Genomic DNA, 18268 nt, shown 5'->3' on the forward strand with positions numbered 1-18268 from the left:
GTTATTTGTTATGACAGCAATAGGAATATACAGGCATATTGTTGTAACCTTGGATTAGTGATACTGTGGAGCAGTTACCACTTCATGGCTGAAGAAACAAGAAGAGAGAGTGGTTACTGGAATTTGGAAAAATAGTTTCCATAAAAGGATTTCAGCATTTGTTGCTTTGGCAGAATATCCATCCAACCTGCAGCCCCGAGGCAGGTAAGCTAAGAATAAATGCCATAACCTCTCTCTCCTCACAGTATTTGATCCTTCCCCACAGTTGTCGAACTCAACCAGAAGCTGAAGCTTGAAAAATATCTATTGTGGTCCAGGCAACCCAGTATGCTAGGCATAAAGCTGGTAGAAATAGTAGAAGGAAGATTTGAAGGGGCAACAGTTGCCCAACACAATGTTATTCCCATTCTGCTTCCTCCACATGCTACTGTCCTATCTGTGCCCTTTGAAGCAAATCCTTCTGAAGAATTGACTAGTCGCACTGGCTCCAGGCCTCTACTTAAGCCCACCTCAGTGGGCTTTCATTCTCACTTCTTAACCAGCACTGTTCTCAGCACCTGCCAGAGACTTCTACATTGCTTCCGTTACCATTATTCATCTTTCTCTCTTCTTTCTCTTCTCTTGTCTCCTAGGACACTCCTCTCTTGAATACTCCCACTGCTGTATCTTTCTCTGCATTTTTATGTTGTACCTTTGCTTTCTCCACATTATACTCCTTTAGAAGTACCCCAGGTCTCTGTTTTCTATCTATACCCACTTCCCCCTGAGCTCCATCCATCCTTCCATGGTATTAAATTACAAAATTACATATGTAGCCCCAGATCAAATATCTCAGAAATTCCAGCCTTGTGGATCCAATTGCTTGTTCCTTACATGTCTCAAATCAATGCCAATAAGTATTTCCCATGTAGCCTTCCCCTGTCAGATGGTGGCTCCCCCATCATTGATGTGGTTAATCTAAAACTCTCAAGGTCCTCATTAACTCTTCTCTTTTTCTTACATTTCATAACTAATGTATCAGAAAGTGCTGTTGACTATATTTTATGTATGATGATTTTCTGACAGTTTTACTGATCTGAGTCGCCATAATCTCTTACCTCAATTATAACATTAATCTCCTAATTTGTCCCTTTGTTTCTAGCTTTGACCACCTACAGTCCATCTAAAGATGATTCTTCATTACTAAAGTTGACATTTCTCTGCTCAGAACCTTCCATGACCACCTCCCCCCCTTCTGCTTAGGGCAGATGCCAGAGTCTTTACAATGCTCTATACAGCTCTACATGATCTAGCCTATGATGGTTCTCCACATGTCACCCACCACCTTCTCTCTGACTCTGTTTCAACCTTACCAATCATGGTCTCACCATATGGTTTTGGACAAGCTATTTTCTATCTATTCAACAGACATCCTTCCTCAGGGTTTCTGTCTGACAAACTACATCATGCTTTTTTAAAAATCTAGTCTCAGGAAATATCTTCTCATTGCATCTTATCCTGACTACCTTATTAGCACTCTCAACATCCACAAGCTGGTCTTATCTACCATATAACTGTATGTATTTATTGTATTTATGTTTTGGTCTTATTCCATGCAGGGGGACATTTCCATGTCATTAACTGATTTATATGAAGTACATATATGGGAGTTGACTCCTACTGATACACTCCTAAGTGAATTGGAGACAAAAGTATTTGAGTCAAGGATATCATTTAGGAGGGATGATACAAGAAATCATGAGATTTGAGTCAGAAAGAGGCAATGGGAAAAGAAAGTAATATATTTAAAAGATTTTCTGTCAGTCAAATGAACAAGTCTTGTAAGTGGCATGGTGTATGGATTAGACAGATTGCAAAAGCAAAAGAGAAAGAAGTAAGGCCTTTGGAACAATATGTGAGCAGATAAGTAAAATAATGTTGGGCACAAGTTGAGGAGAATCATAGGATTTGTTCCAGATTCTGGAGGAAAATTCTTATCTAGGTTGTTGTTGTTCAGTCTCTAAGTCATGTCTGACTCTTTGCAACCTCATGGACTGCAGCACACCAGACTCCTCTGTCCATCACTATCTCCCAGAGTTTGCTAAAATTCATATCCATTGAGTCAGTGATGCTATCTATCCATCTCTTCCTCTGCCACTTCCCTTTCAATCTTCCCCAGCATAAGGGTCATTTCCAATAGGCTGGCCCTTCTCATCAACTGGCCAAAGTGCTGGAGCTTCAGCTTCATAAACAGCCCATCTAATGAATATCCAGGGTTGATTTCATTTAGGATTAATTTATCTGATCTCCTTTCAATCCAAGGAAGCCTCAAGAGTCTTCTCTAGCACCACAATTTGAAAGCATCAATTCTTTGGCACTCAGCCTTCTTTATGGTCCAACTATCACATCCGTTCATAACCACTGAAAAAAATCACATGTCTGTTAGTTGCTCAGTCATGTCCAACTCTTTGACACCCTATGGACTATAGACTGCCAGGCTTCTCTGTTCATGTAGTTATCCAGGCAAGAATATTGGAGTAGGTTGCCATTCCCTTCTCCAGAGGATCTTCCTGACCCCAGGAATCAAACCCAGGTCTCCTGAATTGCAGGCAGAATCTTTACAATTGGAGCCACCAGGGCCCTGTGGGGAAAACCATAGCTTTGACTATATGGACCTTTGTCTACAAAGTGATGCCTCTGCTTTTTAATATGGTGTCTAGGTTGGTCATAACTTTCCTTCCAAGGAGAAACATCTTTTAATTTTATGGCTGCAGTACTGTTCCCAGTTATTTTGGAGCCTAAGAAAAGAATATGTCACTGCTTAAATTTTTTCCCCTTCAATTTGCCATGAAGTGAGAGGACTGGATACCATGATCTTAGTTTTTTGAATGCTGAGTTTTAAGCCACTCTCCTCTTTTACCATCATTACAAGGCTTTTTAGTTCTTCTTCAGTTTCAGCCATTAAAGTGGCATATCTGAGGCACTTATCTGAGGCTTTTGATATTTCTCCTTGGCAATCTTGATTCCAGCTTGTGATTCATCCAGCCTGGCATTTCAGATGACACTCTCTGTGAATAAGGTAGATAAGCAGAGTGACAATGTACAGACTTGTTGTACTCATTTCCCAATTTTGCATCAGTCAGTTGTTCCATGTCGAGTTCTAACTTCTGATTCTTGACCTGCATATAGATTTCTCAGGAGACAGGTAAGGGAGTCTGCTATTCCCATCTCTTTAAGAATTTTCCAATTTGTTGGGATCAACATAATCCTACTCTTTAGCATAGTCAATGAAGCCAAAGTAGATGTTTTTTGAGGGGGCTCCCTTGCTTTCTCCATGATCCAATGAATTTTGGCAATTTGATCTCTGGTTTTTCTGTCTCTTCCAAACCCAATTTGTACTTCTGAAAGTTCTTGGTTCATGTGCTACTGAAGTCTAGCTTGAAGGATTTTGACCATGATCTTGCTAGCATGTGTAATGAGCACAATTGTACAGTAGTTTGAATATTCTTTGGCATTGCCCTTCTTTGAGGTTGGAATGAAAACTGACATTTTCCAATCCTGTGGCCACTGCTGAGTTTTCAAAATTGGCTAACACAATGAGTGCCCCACTTAACAACATCATCTTTTAGGATTTTAAATAGCTCAGCTGGAATTCCATCAACTAGTTTTGTTCCTTGTAATGCTTTCTAAGGCCCATGTGACTTTACACTCCAGGATATCCAGCTCTAGGTGAGTGATCACACAGTCATGGTTATCTGGGTCATTAAGACCTTTCTTGCATAGATCTGTGTATTCTTGCCATCTCTTCTTAATCTCTTCTGCTTCAGTTAGTTCCCTACTGTTTCTGTCCTTTATCATGTCCATGCTTGCGTAAAATGTTCCCTTGATATCTCCAGTTTCTTTGAAAAGGTCTCTAGTCTTCCCATTCTATTGTTTTCCTCTATTTCTTTGCATTGTTTACTTAAGAAGACCTTCTTATTTTTCCTTACTATTCTCTGGAAGTCTCCATTCAGTTGAGTATATCTTTCCCTTTCTCCCTTGCCTTTCACGTGTCTTCTTTCCTCAGCTATTTGTAAAGCCTCATCAGACAACCACTTTGCCTTCTTGCATTTCTTTTTCTTTGGAATGGTTTTGACCACTGGCTCCTCTATATTGTTATGAACCTCACTTTATAGTTCTTTAAGCACTCTGTCTACCAGATCTAATCTTGAGTCTGTTCATCATCTCCACTGTATAGTTATGAGGGTTTTGATTTAGGTCATATCTGTATGGCCTAATGGTTTTCCATAGTTTCTTCAGCTTAAGCCTGAATTTTACAATAAGGAGCTAGTGATCTAAGCCACCGTCAGCTCCAGATCTTGATGCTGCTGACTGTATAGAGCTTCTCCATCTTTGGCTTCAAAGAACATTATCAGTCTGATTTTGATATTGAACATCTGGAGATACCCATATATAGATTCATCTCATGGGTTGTTGGAAAAGGATGCTTGCTATGGCCATTGTGTTGTCTTGCCAAAACTGTTCACCTTTGCCCTGCTTCATTTTGTACTCCAAGGCCAAATTTGCCTGTGATTCCAGGTATCTTTTGATTCCCTACTTTTGCATCCCAATCCTCTATGAGGAAAAGGACATCTTTTTTGGTGTTACTTCTATAAGGTGTTGTAGGTCTACATAGAACTGATCAACGACAGCTTCTTCTGCATCAGTGTTTTAGGCATAGACTTGGATTACTGTGATATGGAATGGTTTGCCTTGGAAATGTTTAAGATCATACTATCATTTTTGAGGTTGCCCCCAAGTACTGCATTTCAGACTCTTGTTGATTATGAGGGCTACTCCATATCTTCTAAGGCTTCTTACCATCTGTAGTAAGTTTAACAGTCATCTGAACTAAATTCACCAAGGCCCATCCGTTTAAGTTCACTGATTCCTAAGATGTCAATGTTCAGTCCTATCATGTTCTGCTTGACCACATCCATTTATTTTGGTGGAATTAATATTTCAGGTTCCTATACAATACTGTTCTTTCATCATTGGATGTTAATTTCACCACCAGATACACCCAAACTGAGTGTCATTTTCACTTTGGACCAGACACTTCATTCTTTTTGATGCTATTATTAATAGAAATTGTCCTCTACTCGGGAGAAGGCACTGGCAACCCACTCCAGTACTCTTGCCTGGAGAATCCCATAGACGGAGGAGCCTTGTAGGCTGCAGTCCATGGGGTCATGAAGAGTTGGACACGACTGAGCGACTTCACTTTCACTTTTCACTTTCATGCACTGGAGAAGGAAGTGGCAACCCACTGCAGTGTTCTTGCCTGGAGAATCCCAGGGACGGTGGAGCCTGGTGGACTGCCGCCTATGAGGTCACTGAGTCGGACATGACTGAAGCGACTTAGCAGCAGCAGCAGCAGCCCTCTCTACTCTTCCCCAGTAGGATATTGGACACCTTCCAACCTGGGAGTCTCATCTTCCAATGTCATATACTTTTGCCTTTTCATACTGTCCATTGGGTTCTCCAGACAAGAAGACTGGAGTTGGTTGCCATTTCCTCCTCCAGTGGACCATATTTTGTCAGGAATCTTTACTATGACCCATCCTTCTTAGGTGATCTTGCATGTCATGGCTCATGGCTTCATTTAGTTATGCAACCCATTCATCACAACAACGCTCTGACCCATGAAGGAGTTGCACAATGGTAAATATGACTACAAGTCTAGTAGGTTCTTGTCCTGCTCTTTTAACTTATATGCAGAATACAACATGCGAAATGCTGGGCTGGATGAAGCACAAGCCTGAATAAAGATTGCGAGGACAAATATCAACAACCTCAGATATGCAGATGACACCACACCACCCTTATGGCAGAAAGTGAAGAGAAACTAAAGAGCCTCATGATGAAGGTGAAAGAGGAAAGTGAAAAATGTGGCTTAAAATTTAACATTAAAAAAACTAAGATCATGGCATCCGGTCCTATCACTTCATGGCCAATAGATGGGGAAACAATGGAAACAGTGACAGACTTTATTCTCTTGGCCTCCAAAATCACTGCAGATGGTGACTGCAGTCATGAAATTAAAAGATGCTTGCTCCTTGGAAGAAAAGCTATGGCAAACCTAGATGGCATGTTAAAAAGCACAGACATTACTTTGCCAACAAAAGTCCATATAGTCAAAGCTGTGGTTTTTCTGTTAGTCATGTATGAATGTGAGAGTTGGTCCAAAAAGAAGCCTAAGCACCAAAGAATTGATGCTTTTGAACTGTGGCATTGGAGAAGACTCTTGAGAGTCCCTTGAACTGCAAAGAGATCAAACCAGTCAATCTAAAGGAAATCAATCCTGAATAATCATTGGAAAGACTGATGCTGAAGCTGAAGCTCCAATACTTTGGCCATCTGATGCAAGGAGCTGACTCATTAGAAAAGACCCTGATGCTGGGAAAGATTGAGGGCAGGAGGAGAAGGGGATGACAGAGGATGAAAGGGTTCGATGACATCACCGACTCGACGGACATGAGTTTGAGCAAGCTCCAGGAGATGGTGAAGGACAGGGAAACCTGGCATGCTGCAGTCCATGAGGTCGCAAAAAGCTGGACATGACTGAGCGACTGAACAACAATTGGTAGGTTCATCAACCATATCCAAAATGGGGCTGAACAAGTTAACATCATTAGTCTGTGGTAGAATCATGCTGATAGGGTCCTTAAAACAAGGCACACCCAGAGAGTGAGACCTGTCAGAACAGACCTAGATAAAGCAGGTTTTATAATAATGCCTGCCGGAAACTGGATCCCTCTCTTCATTGTTCCAAGCCTGTGAATATTTTTTGCCTTAAGGAAATACAGGTAATAGACTGCACCTGCATTTCCAGAGAGATTCCTGGAATCTTTCAGGACATGAGTTTGAGTAAACTCCAGGATTTGGTGATGGACAAGGAGGCCTGGTGTACTGCAGTCCACGGGGTCGCAAGGAGTCAGACACGACTGAGCAACTGAACTGAACTAATTCTTAGATTCAATTATCTATTAATTCAGTTAGTTGCAAAAAATGTTTTATGGAAAAGTTAGAATGCGTTGGACACTTCTTGACCCTAGAGAGCTTCCAAACTAGAGCACAGAAGACAAGGAATTAGAATTTACTGAGAGATATGTCAATATAAATGTGTCCCAACAATTGCTGCAGAAGCACAGAAAGGAGGAGGCTCAGTTCTGGCACCCTATGGAAAAAATCACAATGATCAGGATTCTTAGCTGCAGGTCACAGTATCCTAATGAGGTACCAAAGTTCGTGTTAGCAGAACTGTCTCCTAATCACAGCAATCAATAGGAAACATGCATATTGCACACTCCTGAAGATATCCAGTGTCCCTAAACACAAGGAAGAATTGTGTTGAAAAAATCTGTGTTTAAAACAGCACTCCTCAAATTCCTTTACCAGAAAATACTTATTTCATGGAATATGGACAATGGCATTATTAGTCTATAAAACATCACTCTGAACATTTCATTTATGAATGATAATACTGTTTTATGGATTTATAAGAGTATTGAGTATTTCAGTAATAGCTGAGGATAAAATGCAAAAAAAAAATAACCTCACAAAATTAGCATACTAGTCAATAATTAAGTCTATATTTGGCTTAAGTAGAATATTTACACATAAATCCCACATGTGTCATGAAGAGGAAAAGAATTTCATTTTGTCACAGAGAATTTTTCAGATTTATTTCTCATAATGCATTTTATTATGGAAAATATTTTTTTCAAATGAGTTGATTTATTTTTACCAATACTATGGCCCATAAAAAATTAAAAATTAAAAGACTCTTGCTACTTGGAACAAAAGCCATGACAAACCTAAACAACATATTCAAAGGCAGAGAAATCAATTTGCCAACAAAGGTCTGTATAATCAAAGCTATGTTTTTTCCAGTAGTCATGTACGGATGTGAGAGTTGAATCATAAAGAAGGCTGAGCACCAAAGAATTTATGTTTTTGAACTGTGGTGCTGGAAAAGAGTCTTGAGAGTCCCTTGGGATGCAAGGAGATCAAACCAGTCAATCCTGAAGAAAATCACCCTGAATATTCATTGGAAGGACTGATGCTGAAGCTGTAGCTCCAATTCTTTGGCCACCTGATATGAATATCTGACTTATTGGAAAAGACCCTGATGCTGGGAAGGATTGAGGGCAGCAAGAGAAGAGGGCAACAGAGGAAGAGATGATGGGATGGCATCATTGACACAGTGGACATGAATTTGAGCAAACTCCAGGATATAGTTAAGGACAGAGAAGCCTGGAATGCTGCAGTCTATAGGGTTGTGAAGAGTTGGACATGACTTAGTGACTCAACAACAACAACAACAACAGCAATTTTAAAAAGTTTTCCAACCATAGTCAATCTTTGTATTACTGCATTTGTAAGGAAAACATCATTTTGGATGATAAAATAGCCCAATTTATATGCTTAAAAATTAATAGTCTTCACATTCACTGTCAGTCATTGATGGGCATTAACTACAATGCAATTCTCATAAGCAGATGGTTGTTGATTATTGACATAATCTGGACTATGTTAATCAAGGAATGGTTTTATTAGTAGACTGTGTTTCTACAAAATAACATAAAAATAAACTCTTTTAGAGATTTCTTTATTTGGTGATCACTTTTTATGTTTTAATATCTCTAAGTATGAAAACAAAACAAGTCCCTTTTCTTACAGGAGTTCATCTACTGATAAAAAGTATTTGGCTTTTATACTTTTTAAGATCAACATAATTCAAATGGGCTACACATTGTTCAATATGTTTCCTCACATCATTCTTAGCCTCCATCTATGTAAAATCTTTAGAGTGGCTTAGAAATATCATTTCAGTTTTGGGAGATCTGATCTGATAGCCCACTTAGGGAATTCCAAGTTATCATATTCTTCTTTCTGTAGAAACTCGAAGTTAAGGATTCATGTCCAGAACTAATGGATCTGAAAAGGAGGTTCTATATTCCCCTTAAAATCCTAAAGTAACATCATGACAAATGTTCAACTTTGCCTTGTTGATGAGCTTCTTCATAATTCTTTTTAAGTAAACAAAGCATTTTTAGTATAGCCATGCATTTATTTATCTAGCCAAAACCAATTTTGCAGAGAAAACTTAGCCTCTGGTGACAATTAAGGCTTTCAGGAAGATGCATCAGGAATGAATGAGATTATTTCTAATATATAGAAATTGAGTCCATTGCTGTGGACTCAAAATAGAGTGAGATGGCAGAGTGGGACTGGAGCCCACAAAGAGCTCAAAGTCATGACATGCCTACGTACATGTCTATATGTTGTTCTATGTGTGGTTTTTTTGGTCATATCCAGCCTGAATTAGGTGTCAACATTTAAGACTATTTAATAAGTATTCATAAAACACAGCTGTGCTTTATGGCATTTCACAGTGTGAAAGGTCACCCACAGTGTTCTGATGGCATTTAAGAGGATCCTTGTTAAATAACTTTCTTTTTATAAACAAGCGCTATTCCTTTGTTTTCAATTTCCTAACTCAATCTGCTGCTGCTGCTAAGTCACTGCAGTCGTGTCCGACTTTGTGTGATCCCGTAGACGGCAGCCCACGAGGCTCCGCCCTCCCCGGGATTCTCCAGGCAATAACACTGGAGTGGGTTGCCATTTCCTTCTCCAATGCATGAAAGAAAAGTGAAAGTGAAGTCGTTCAGTCGCGACCCCATGGACTGCAGCCTACGAGGCTCTTTCGTCCATGGGTTTTTCCAGGCAAGAGTACTGGAGTGGGTTGCCATTGCCTTCCCTGTAATTCACTCTAATGATGTCAATAATATGTACTCCTTTTTTCCCAAGGATATTAAAGCAATTGATGTATTATCTTTCTTGCTGGTTCTCACAAATCATCGTGAGATATTATTACTCCAAGTTTTTAAAAGGGGGTAGATATTATTTAAAGAGAGTAGATAGTGAAATGGAAAAGCATTGAAAAACTTCAGAAGCATGAGGCCAGATGTCTAGTCTCTAGATATGTTGCCAACACCATGTACTTTGAGGTGGACTGACTTCATTTCTGCCTCACATTGTCATCACAGAGTCTGTGTAAGAATTTTCATCACTCTAACCCTTACTTCCTTTGGATGTGACCCTGGGAAACCACTTTTATTTAATTGGTCCTACTTTTCTCTGTTGGGAAATATGTAAAAGTATTATTTGTATCACTCCCAGACTTTTACATAATATAATGAATATTTATATATTTATATATTTAAAATTCATATACTGTTAAGAGCATGAGTGGCTCCATGAGTTTCCTGGGGCTGCCCTAACAGTGCCACAAACCAGATGGCTAAACAACAGAAATTTGCTCTCAGTTCAAGTGCCACCAGGTTGAGTACCTTGAAGCAAATATCTGACCCATACCTCTCTCCTTGGCTTACAGATGGCATTCTTTCTGTGTCCATGTCGGTGTCCAAATTCACCTTTTGTATAAAGACACGAGTCATATTGGATCAGGGCTCACCCTACCCTAGTTTGACTTCACTAATTACATCTGCAATGACTGCATTTCCAATTAAGGTGACACTCTGTAGTACTGGGTGTTAAAACCCCAGTATCTTAAACAATAAAATAAAACTTTAAAAAACCAAGAGTGGCCTTATCATTGCAACTGAACCTTGACTATCTGGGAGGGCAAAGGTAGTCTAGCAGCTTCCCATGCTTGTTCAGCTGGGGCAACAAGAAGGGACACTCTTCCAGATGCTCCATGACCTCATCAAGCAACCCTACTTTTTTCATTTCAAGTATCTGAGGAGCCTCAGGCCCTGGTGTATGGAAGTGATCTCTCCATACTGGTAAAAACACACCCAGCACAGGCAGAATATGTGCTGCAGACCCTGCTTCACATTTATCAGTGGGACCAGTTGGTGAGGCTGAGATCTTGATATCTAGTTGGCCTTATACATCCTTAACGAGAGATATATTCAAGAGGATCATGAATTTGGCTGACTATCACTGCTAACTCCAGGCTCAAAGTTTGGGACCTGAAACAAACAAAAGCTCTAAGAAGATACTAGCCTCAGCTGGGACCCAGTAGAGCCTCCTCAACCCCATGCGTTGCATCCCATAACAGTAACCTAGAAAATATCACACACCGTGAGGGTTAGTGTTTCAGTTGCATTTCGAAGTAAGACTTTCTCTTTATCCTGGATACACTCTTGATACTTGGATTCTCTAGTGGCGTTTAAGATCAAAGTCCTCTCCCAAGAGGACCTCTTGCATTCACTGTGAACAATACAGGGTACAGGTCAGTGCTTCTGAGTATGTGGGTGACCTGCTGACTGGCAGCTTTGGTATCACTTGGGAGCTAGTAAGAAATTGAGACTCTTGGACCTCATCTCAAACCTTTTGGATCAGAATCTCCCAGGGAGGCACCGGGGATTCTGGATTTCACAACCCCTCCAGGTGATTCTGATGATACCAAATTTTGGCATTCTGGGTGAGGCAGACCAGACTGTAGCTAGTGTATGGAATAAAAATAACATTGCTGTAGGATCACAGCCAATGAAGAATAATCTTCTGTTATGACTTCTGATGGTCTCAACAATGTTATGCATTCTTTAGGTTACTGATGCTCTTGAACAGTCTTTGTATAGTCTTCCTGCCTTCCTCAGCTATTCCCCCAAAGATGATTACAGAAGACCTTTCCTTTGCAATAGCCAAAAGCCATCTTGCATACTGAAAATTGGAAACTTTAAATCTTTAAATCTTTCCATCTTTCTATCATCTATATATCTACCTATCTATCAAATCCATAAAGTGTAACAAGAAATGCCTCTACTAGACTATTATTCTGACCATTTTAAATGTGTATATCAATACCTTCATAAATATAAACCTGCAGAGAACTCAAGAAAAAATATATTTTGGAATTATTCAAAATATATCAGTGGCAAGACATCTGATCTGGGGTTTTGATAAGTTTTATTTATTTAAAAGAAACCAAATATTTATAGATATGTGTATGTGTACAAGTTAGTATATATACATCTATTTCCTTGCTCAGTCAGCTGAGAATTCCTAAAAGCGGATTCCCCAGCATCAATGATTCAAATATTGGTTTTCAATACTATTCTCCAATAAAAAGAACCAGAAATCATTAAACAGATAGCTATTTGTAGGACTGGGGCAAATAATATAGGTGAGCCTATAGCATCTTATAGTGCAAGGAAGAAAGAAAATGCTAACACACACATACAAACAAAACGATGGTGGTATATCAAAGGGACACATAAGCCAACTAAGAGACGTTGCAATTATCAAAGTTGAAAATTTTGAGCAATAAAATAAAGTATGTTATTATAACCCACACAAAATACATATCCATGCATCTCCACTGATACAAATGTGATTAAATAAATAAATAGGAGAAAGGACAAATTTTCTGTGCATTAGAATTCCAAGTAATTTATGCAGATATTAATGTCCAGGCATTAATCTTCTACTCCTCAAGTGTGGACTACTTTTAATGACTTCTTTCCAATGAATACAGAGTAAAAAGGAAGGCAGAGGGTAATTTTACAGAACAGACATCTGACAAATACATCTCCAACCAGGAGATGGAGATAAACATTAACAGTCCTATAATGTTGGTGATACATATTCTTGATATAATGTGATGAAAATGGCATTGCACCTCTGATGCCTTCCTCCCCAAATCAAATGTCCTCGGACTAATAAATAAGAAAACATCAGGCATTCACAGTCAAGGAACAGTCTACATAACTTACCAATACTTCCTGAAACTGTCAAGGTCATCACAAATAAGGGAAGCTTTAGAAACTGTCAGAACCACTAAAAGCCAGTGTAGTATCCTGATTAGGATCCTGAAACAGAAAAGGGTATTATGAAAAAAACTGTGGAAATCTGAATAAACTATGGTCTTTATCTCACTATTGGCTCACCAATTGTAACAAATGGACCATATTAATGTAATGTTAATAATGGAAACGATGTAGACAATATACGAACTTACAAAAATCTTCACAGTTTTTCTATAAATCTAATACTGTTCTAAACTGAAAGTTTTATTTTTTAAAAATGGTGCATTATAAAAGTGAAGTTGTTTTTCCAATGGTTATTGAGTGGCTTGCAGCACACCAAATCTCTCACTGCATTGAAATGAAAAAATGGATAGGGTAATATTAAAATCTGTTTTAAGACAGGTGTTGAAACAACCATAAGCTGAGGGGACAAAGTCCTGGAGAAGTGGACATCACACAGAGAGGCAAACCCACATTTTATTATTGTTTTATCTTTTGGAACATTTGCATGACTGATGTGACTTAGGAGCAGCAGTAGCAGCAGCTGGGCATCTAGAAATAGAATATGAATCAAGCAATATAGGTAGAGCCTGGGGGAGGGGGAGGGAAGTGCTATGAACAACTAGCTCCTTGTGTTGGAGTATCAATAAGATTCAATAATTAGAGGTCCTATGGTCAGACAGTTAGATTGAGGAATCCCTTTGCTTAAAAAATTAAGATGAAAGAATCTTTGGGTGGTGATGTGGCAAAGCAGTGGCACCACAGCAAGCCCTTCTGGATGAAATTAAAGAAGAACCTGACAATGTTCAAGTGATTCAGTGGTAAAAGACTCCACCTGCCAGAGCAGGAGACCACAGAGATGTGGCTTCAATCCCTGAGTCGGGAAGATCCCATGGAGGACAAAATGGCAAAACACTCCAATACTCTTGCCTGGAAAATTCCATGGACAGAAGAGCCTGCTGGGCTATAGCCTATGGAGTTGCAAAGAGTTGGACATGACTGAGTGACTGAGCACACACACACACACTTTGAATTGAATGAACTTAGGTTCATTCATTCAACAAATATTAATTCAATGTTATAATTATGAGAATAATAATGAGTTAGCAATTTTGTTCATAAGTCAAGTTTAACTTTTGGCTAAATGTAAGACATCATGCTATGGAATTTATTTGTATTAGATCATTTTTCCCATAAATTTAGTCCAGTGGGTTAGGTAATACTATCTTTTTAGATAAGGAAATTGAACCTGAGAAAAATTAAATTATTTGCTCTTAAAAACTAGGATTGCTAGCATTCTGTCATTCCTGCGGTGGACCCTGTTCCTTGCCTTCCTTTCTTACAGCCTGGGGATTGTGGGCAGCGCCTTGTATTCCAGCTGGTTGCTTGAGTTGCCTGGCAGGGGAGTGGGCCAGGAGCGCGCGGAGGACCCTGTAGACTGGAGAGAGGCACACAGCGTGGCCGAAAACTGAGAGCCAGTCGGGGTGGTCAAGGCTGAGCCCGACCCAGTGGAATACACCCTCCGGAAACGCCTTCCCCACGGCAGACCTGGAGGCCCAGAGACATTTATATCTATAAGAAGACTGGCTTTATGGTCCAGCTGGCCTGCTGCCAGAAACTGCTGGGCCGGGGGTGGGGGGGAAGGCGGCGGGGCCCAAGGGTCAGAATGCCTGTACTGAGATCTACATCCACCACTTGGGCCTGCCTATCAACCATGCCATCCACATTGCCCTACAGCTGCAGGCTGGCAGCCTCAGGTCTTTGCACAAGGCTGCCAGTACCTCCGCCGTGGAGCTTGTGGGTGAGCAGGAACCAGGGACTGATGCAGGAGAACCAGTGACCCAGATCTGCAAACTCAGCAAACCACATCCGCGTCTTCAGAGTCACACTCAAGTAATTGAAATGAGGCCGGCTCACCTTAAGCACCCACCCACCAAAAACTAGGTTCATATGTGGCTCTTCTTGTCCTGATTATTGTCATGGACCTTCTACCGGAAAAAGCCTGTCCCCTCACCGCCTAGAGAACTCTGAAATAGTGTCTTTTGTTGGGTCCAACCAGTGGGTCTTCCTGAATCTCTGTGGTCTGTAACCATTGTCCTATACAAAAAAAAGTTTCAGGTTGTGTTGGTGCCTGGCCACCTCACTGCAAAAAAAGAAAAGGAACCAGGAGCACACTTGTTTCCATCTGCTGTCAGAAGCCATAGTCTCTTCTGTGTTATGTTAACTGTGCTGGGTGTTGAATGTACAGAGGTGGAAAAGCAGATAGAATCCCTGCCTATAGTGGACATGGTCCTTTCAGTCTAGTGTGGGAGGAGGAGGGATGTTAGACATTAAACAGATTATCACCCAAAAAATATGAAATGATGCATTATGACAAGTGCTGTGAGTGAAGGGGGATGGGAAAGCCTACAGCAGGGAAGCTAAATTCCAGTTGGGGGCCAGGGTTTGAATTCACTATTGTAATTATGTTATATTGTATCTGTACATTTATGAGGGAGAGAGCATGGGTTTGAAACAGACTTAGGTTTGATTCCCATCTGTGCTCTTGGTACTTTTGTGACCTTGCACAAGTTGATGAATGTCTCTAAACCTCACTTTTCTCATCCATCGGCAGCAGCTGGTGCCAAGGACAGTGGTAAATTAATGGGGTGGTTTCTAATCTTTGACATTTAATATTCCACAAAAATGACACAGTAACTTTGGGAAGTGATACATCAGTTATTTTGCTAATTACAGGGAGATTAAAAATATAATTACAATTTATTTTCACCATTATTTCAAAAAAGTAAGACTATTTTTAAAAAAAATTTTTTTTGAAATACTTAAGGCTGACAAAACGTGGTCCACTGGAGAAGGGAATGGCAAACCACTTCAACATTCTTGCCTTGAAAACCACATGAACAGTATGAAAGGGCAAAAAGATATGACACTGACAGATGAGCTCCCCAGGTCAGTAGGTGCCAAATATGCTACTGGAGAACAGTGGGGAAATAACTGCAGAAAGAATGAAGAGATGGAACCAAAGTGAAAACAATGCCCAGTTCTGGATGTGACAGGATGGAAGTAAAGTCCAATGCTGTAAAGAACAGTACTGCATAGGAACCTGGAATGTTAGGAGTGTATCAAGGTATATTGGAAGAGGTCAAACAGGAGATGGCAAGAGTGAATATCAACATTTTAGCCATCACTGAACTAAAGAGGGCTAGGATGCGTGACTTTAATTCACATGACCATTATATCTACTACTTTGGGCAAGAATTCCTTAGAAGAAATGGAGTAGCCATCATAGTCAACAAAACAGGCTGAAATGCAGTGCTTGGGAGCAAATGATCTTTGTTCGTTTCTAAGGCAAACCATTCAGTATCACAGTAATCCAAGTCTATGGCCCAATCAGTAAAGGTTAAGAAGTTGAAGTTGAATGGTTATATGAAGACCTACAAGACCTTCTACAACTAACACCCAAAAAAGATTACCTTTTCATTATAGGAGACTGGAATGCAAAAGTAGGAAGTGAAGAGATACCTGGAGTAACAGGCAAACTTGGTCTTGGAGTACAAAATCAAGCAAAGCAAAGGCTAACAGAGTTTTGCCAAGAGAATGCACTGGTCATAGTAAACAGCCTCTTGCAACAACACAAGAGAAGACTCTACACATAGACATCACCAGATGGTCAATATCAAAACCATATTGATTATATCATTTGCAGCCAAAGATGGAGAAGCTCTATATAGTCAGCAAAAACAAGACCAGGAGCTGACTGTGGCTCAGATCATGAACTCCTTATTGCCAAATTCAGACTTAAATTGAAGAAAGTAGGAAAAACCACTAGACCATTCAGGCATGACCTAAATCAAATCCCTTACATTTATACAAAGGAAGTGACAAATAGATTCAAGGGATTAAATGTGATAGACAGAGTGCCTGAAGAACTACTGACAGAGGTTTGTGACATTATACAGCAGGCAGTGATCAAGACCATCCCCATGAAAAAGAAATGCAAAAGGGCAAAATGGTTGTCTGAGGAGCACTTACAAATGGCTGAGAAAAGAAGAGAAGTGAAAGGCAAAGGAGAAAAGGAAATATATACCCATCTGAATGCATAGTTTCAAAGAATAGCAAAGAGAGATAAGGAAGCCTTCCTCAGCAATCAATGCAAAGAAATAGAGGAAAACAATAGAATGGGAAAGACTAGAGATATCTTCAAGAAAAGTAGAGGTACCAAGGGAACATTTCATGCAAAGATGGGCAAAATAAAGGAAAGAAATGGTAGGGACCTAACAGAAGCAGAAGATACTAAGAAGAAGTGCCAAGAATACACAGAAAAGCTAGACAAAAAAGATCTTCATGACCCAGAAAACCACAATGGTGTGATCACCAACCTAGAGTCAGACATCCTGGAATGCGAAATCAAGTGGGCCTTAGGAAGCATCACTACGAAAACAATTAGTGAAGGTGATGGAATTCCAGTTGAGCTATTTCAAATTCTAAAATATGATGCTGTGAAAGTGCTGCACTCACTATTGCAGCAAATTCGGAAAACTCAGCAGTGGCCACAGGACTATTACAGGTCAGTTTTCATTCCAACCCGAAAGAAAGGCAAAGGCAAAGAATATTCAAACTACCTCACAACTGCACTCATCTCATATGCTAGGAAAGTAGTGCTCAAAATTCTCCAAGTAAGGCTTCAACAGTACATGACCTGAGAACTTCCAGATGTTTAAGCTGGATTTAGAAAAGACAGAGGAGTCAGAGATCAAATTGCCAACATCTGTTGGATCATTGAAAAAGCAAGAGAGTTCCAGAAAACATCTACTTCTGCTTTATTGACTATGCCAAAGCCTTTCACTGTGTGGATCACAATAAACTATGGAAAATTCTGAAAGAGATGGGAATACCAGACCACCTTACCTGCATTCTGGGAAATCTGTATGCAGGTCAAGAAGCAACAGTTAAAACCAGATATGGAAAAACAAACTGGTTGCAAATTGGGAAAGGACCACCTTACCTGCATTCTGGGAAATCTGTATGCAGGTCAAGAAGCAACAGTTAAAACCAGATATGGAGAAACAAACTGGTTGCAAATTGGGAAATGAGTACATCAAGGCTGTATATTGTTACCCTGCTTATTTAATTTATATGCAGAGTACTGCAAAATGCCAGGCTAGATGAAGCACTAGCTGGAATCAAGATTTCTGGAAGAAATATCAGTAACCTCAGATATGAAGATGACACCATCCTTATGGCAAAAAGCGAAGAACTAAAGAATCTATTGATGAAAGTGAAGGAGGAGAGTGAAAAGGTTGGCTTAAAACTCAACATTCAGAAAACAAAGATCGTGGCATCTGGTCCATCACTTCATACAAATAGATGGGGAAGCAATGGAGGTAGTGACAGACTTTATTTTGGGGGCTCCAAAATCACTGCAGATGGGAACTGCAGCCATGAAATTAAAAGACACCTGCTCCTTG

The 18268-nt window shown here is 40.0% G+C and overlaps 1 protein-coding gene and 1 pseudogene across 2 annotated transcripts in view; both read left to right on the forward strand.

The window, feature by feature from the left end:
• Positions 1 to 18268, forward strand: part of GABRG3 (gamma-aminobutyric acid type A receptor subunit gamma3) — a 794189-nt gene that overhangs the window by 660449 nt on the left and 115472 nt on the right. The window contains exon 7 of one of the 2 annotated variants that reach the window (XM_065906450.1): positions 11246 to 11264. The exons of the other annotated variant lie outside the window; for it this stretch is intronic. Coding sequence (XP_065762522.1) covers positions 11246 to 11264 — 19 coding nt within the window. The remainder of the gene's footprint in view (positions 1 to 11245; positions 11265 to 18268) is intronic. 2 annotated transcript variants of the gene reach the window in all.
• On the forward strand, positions 13519 to 14697 carry LOC136147446 (ribonuclease P protein subunit p20-like; annotated as a pseudogene).

Source organism: Muntiacus reevesi, chromosome 15 (genome assembly GCF_963930625.1).
Source record: "Muntiacus reevesi chromosome 15, mMunRee1.1, whole genome shotgun sequence".
Taxonomy (NCBI): Eukaryota; Metazoa; Chordata; class Mammalia; order Artiodactyla; family Cervidae; genus Muntiacus; species Muntiacus reevesi.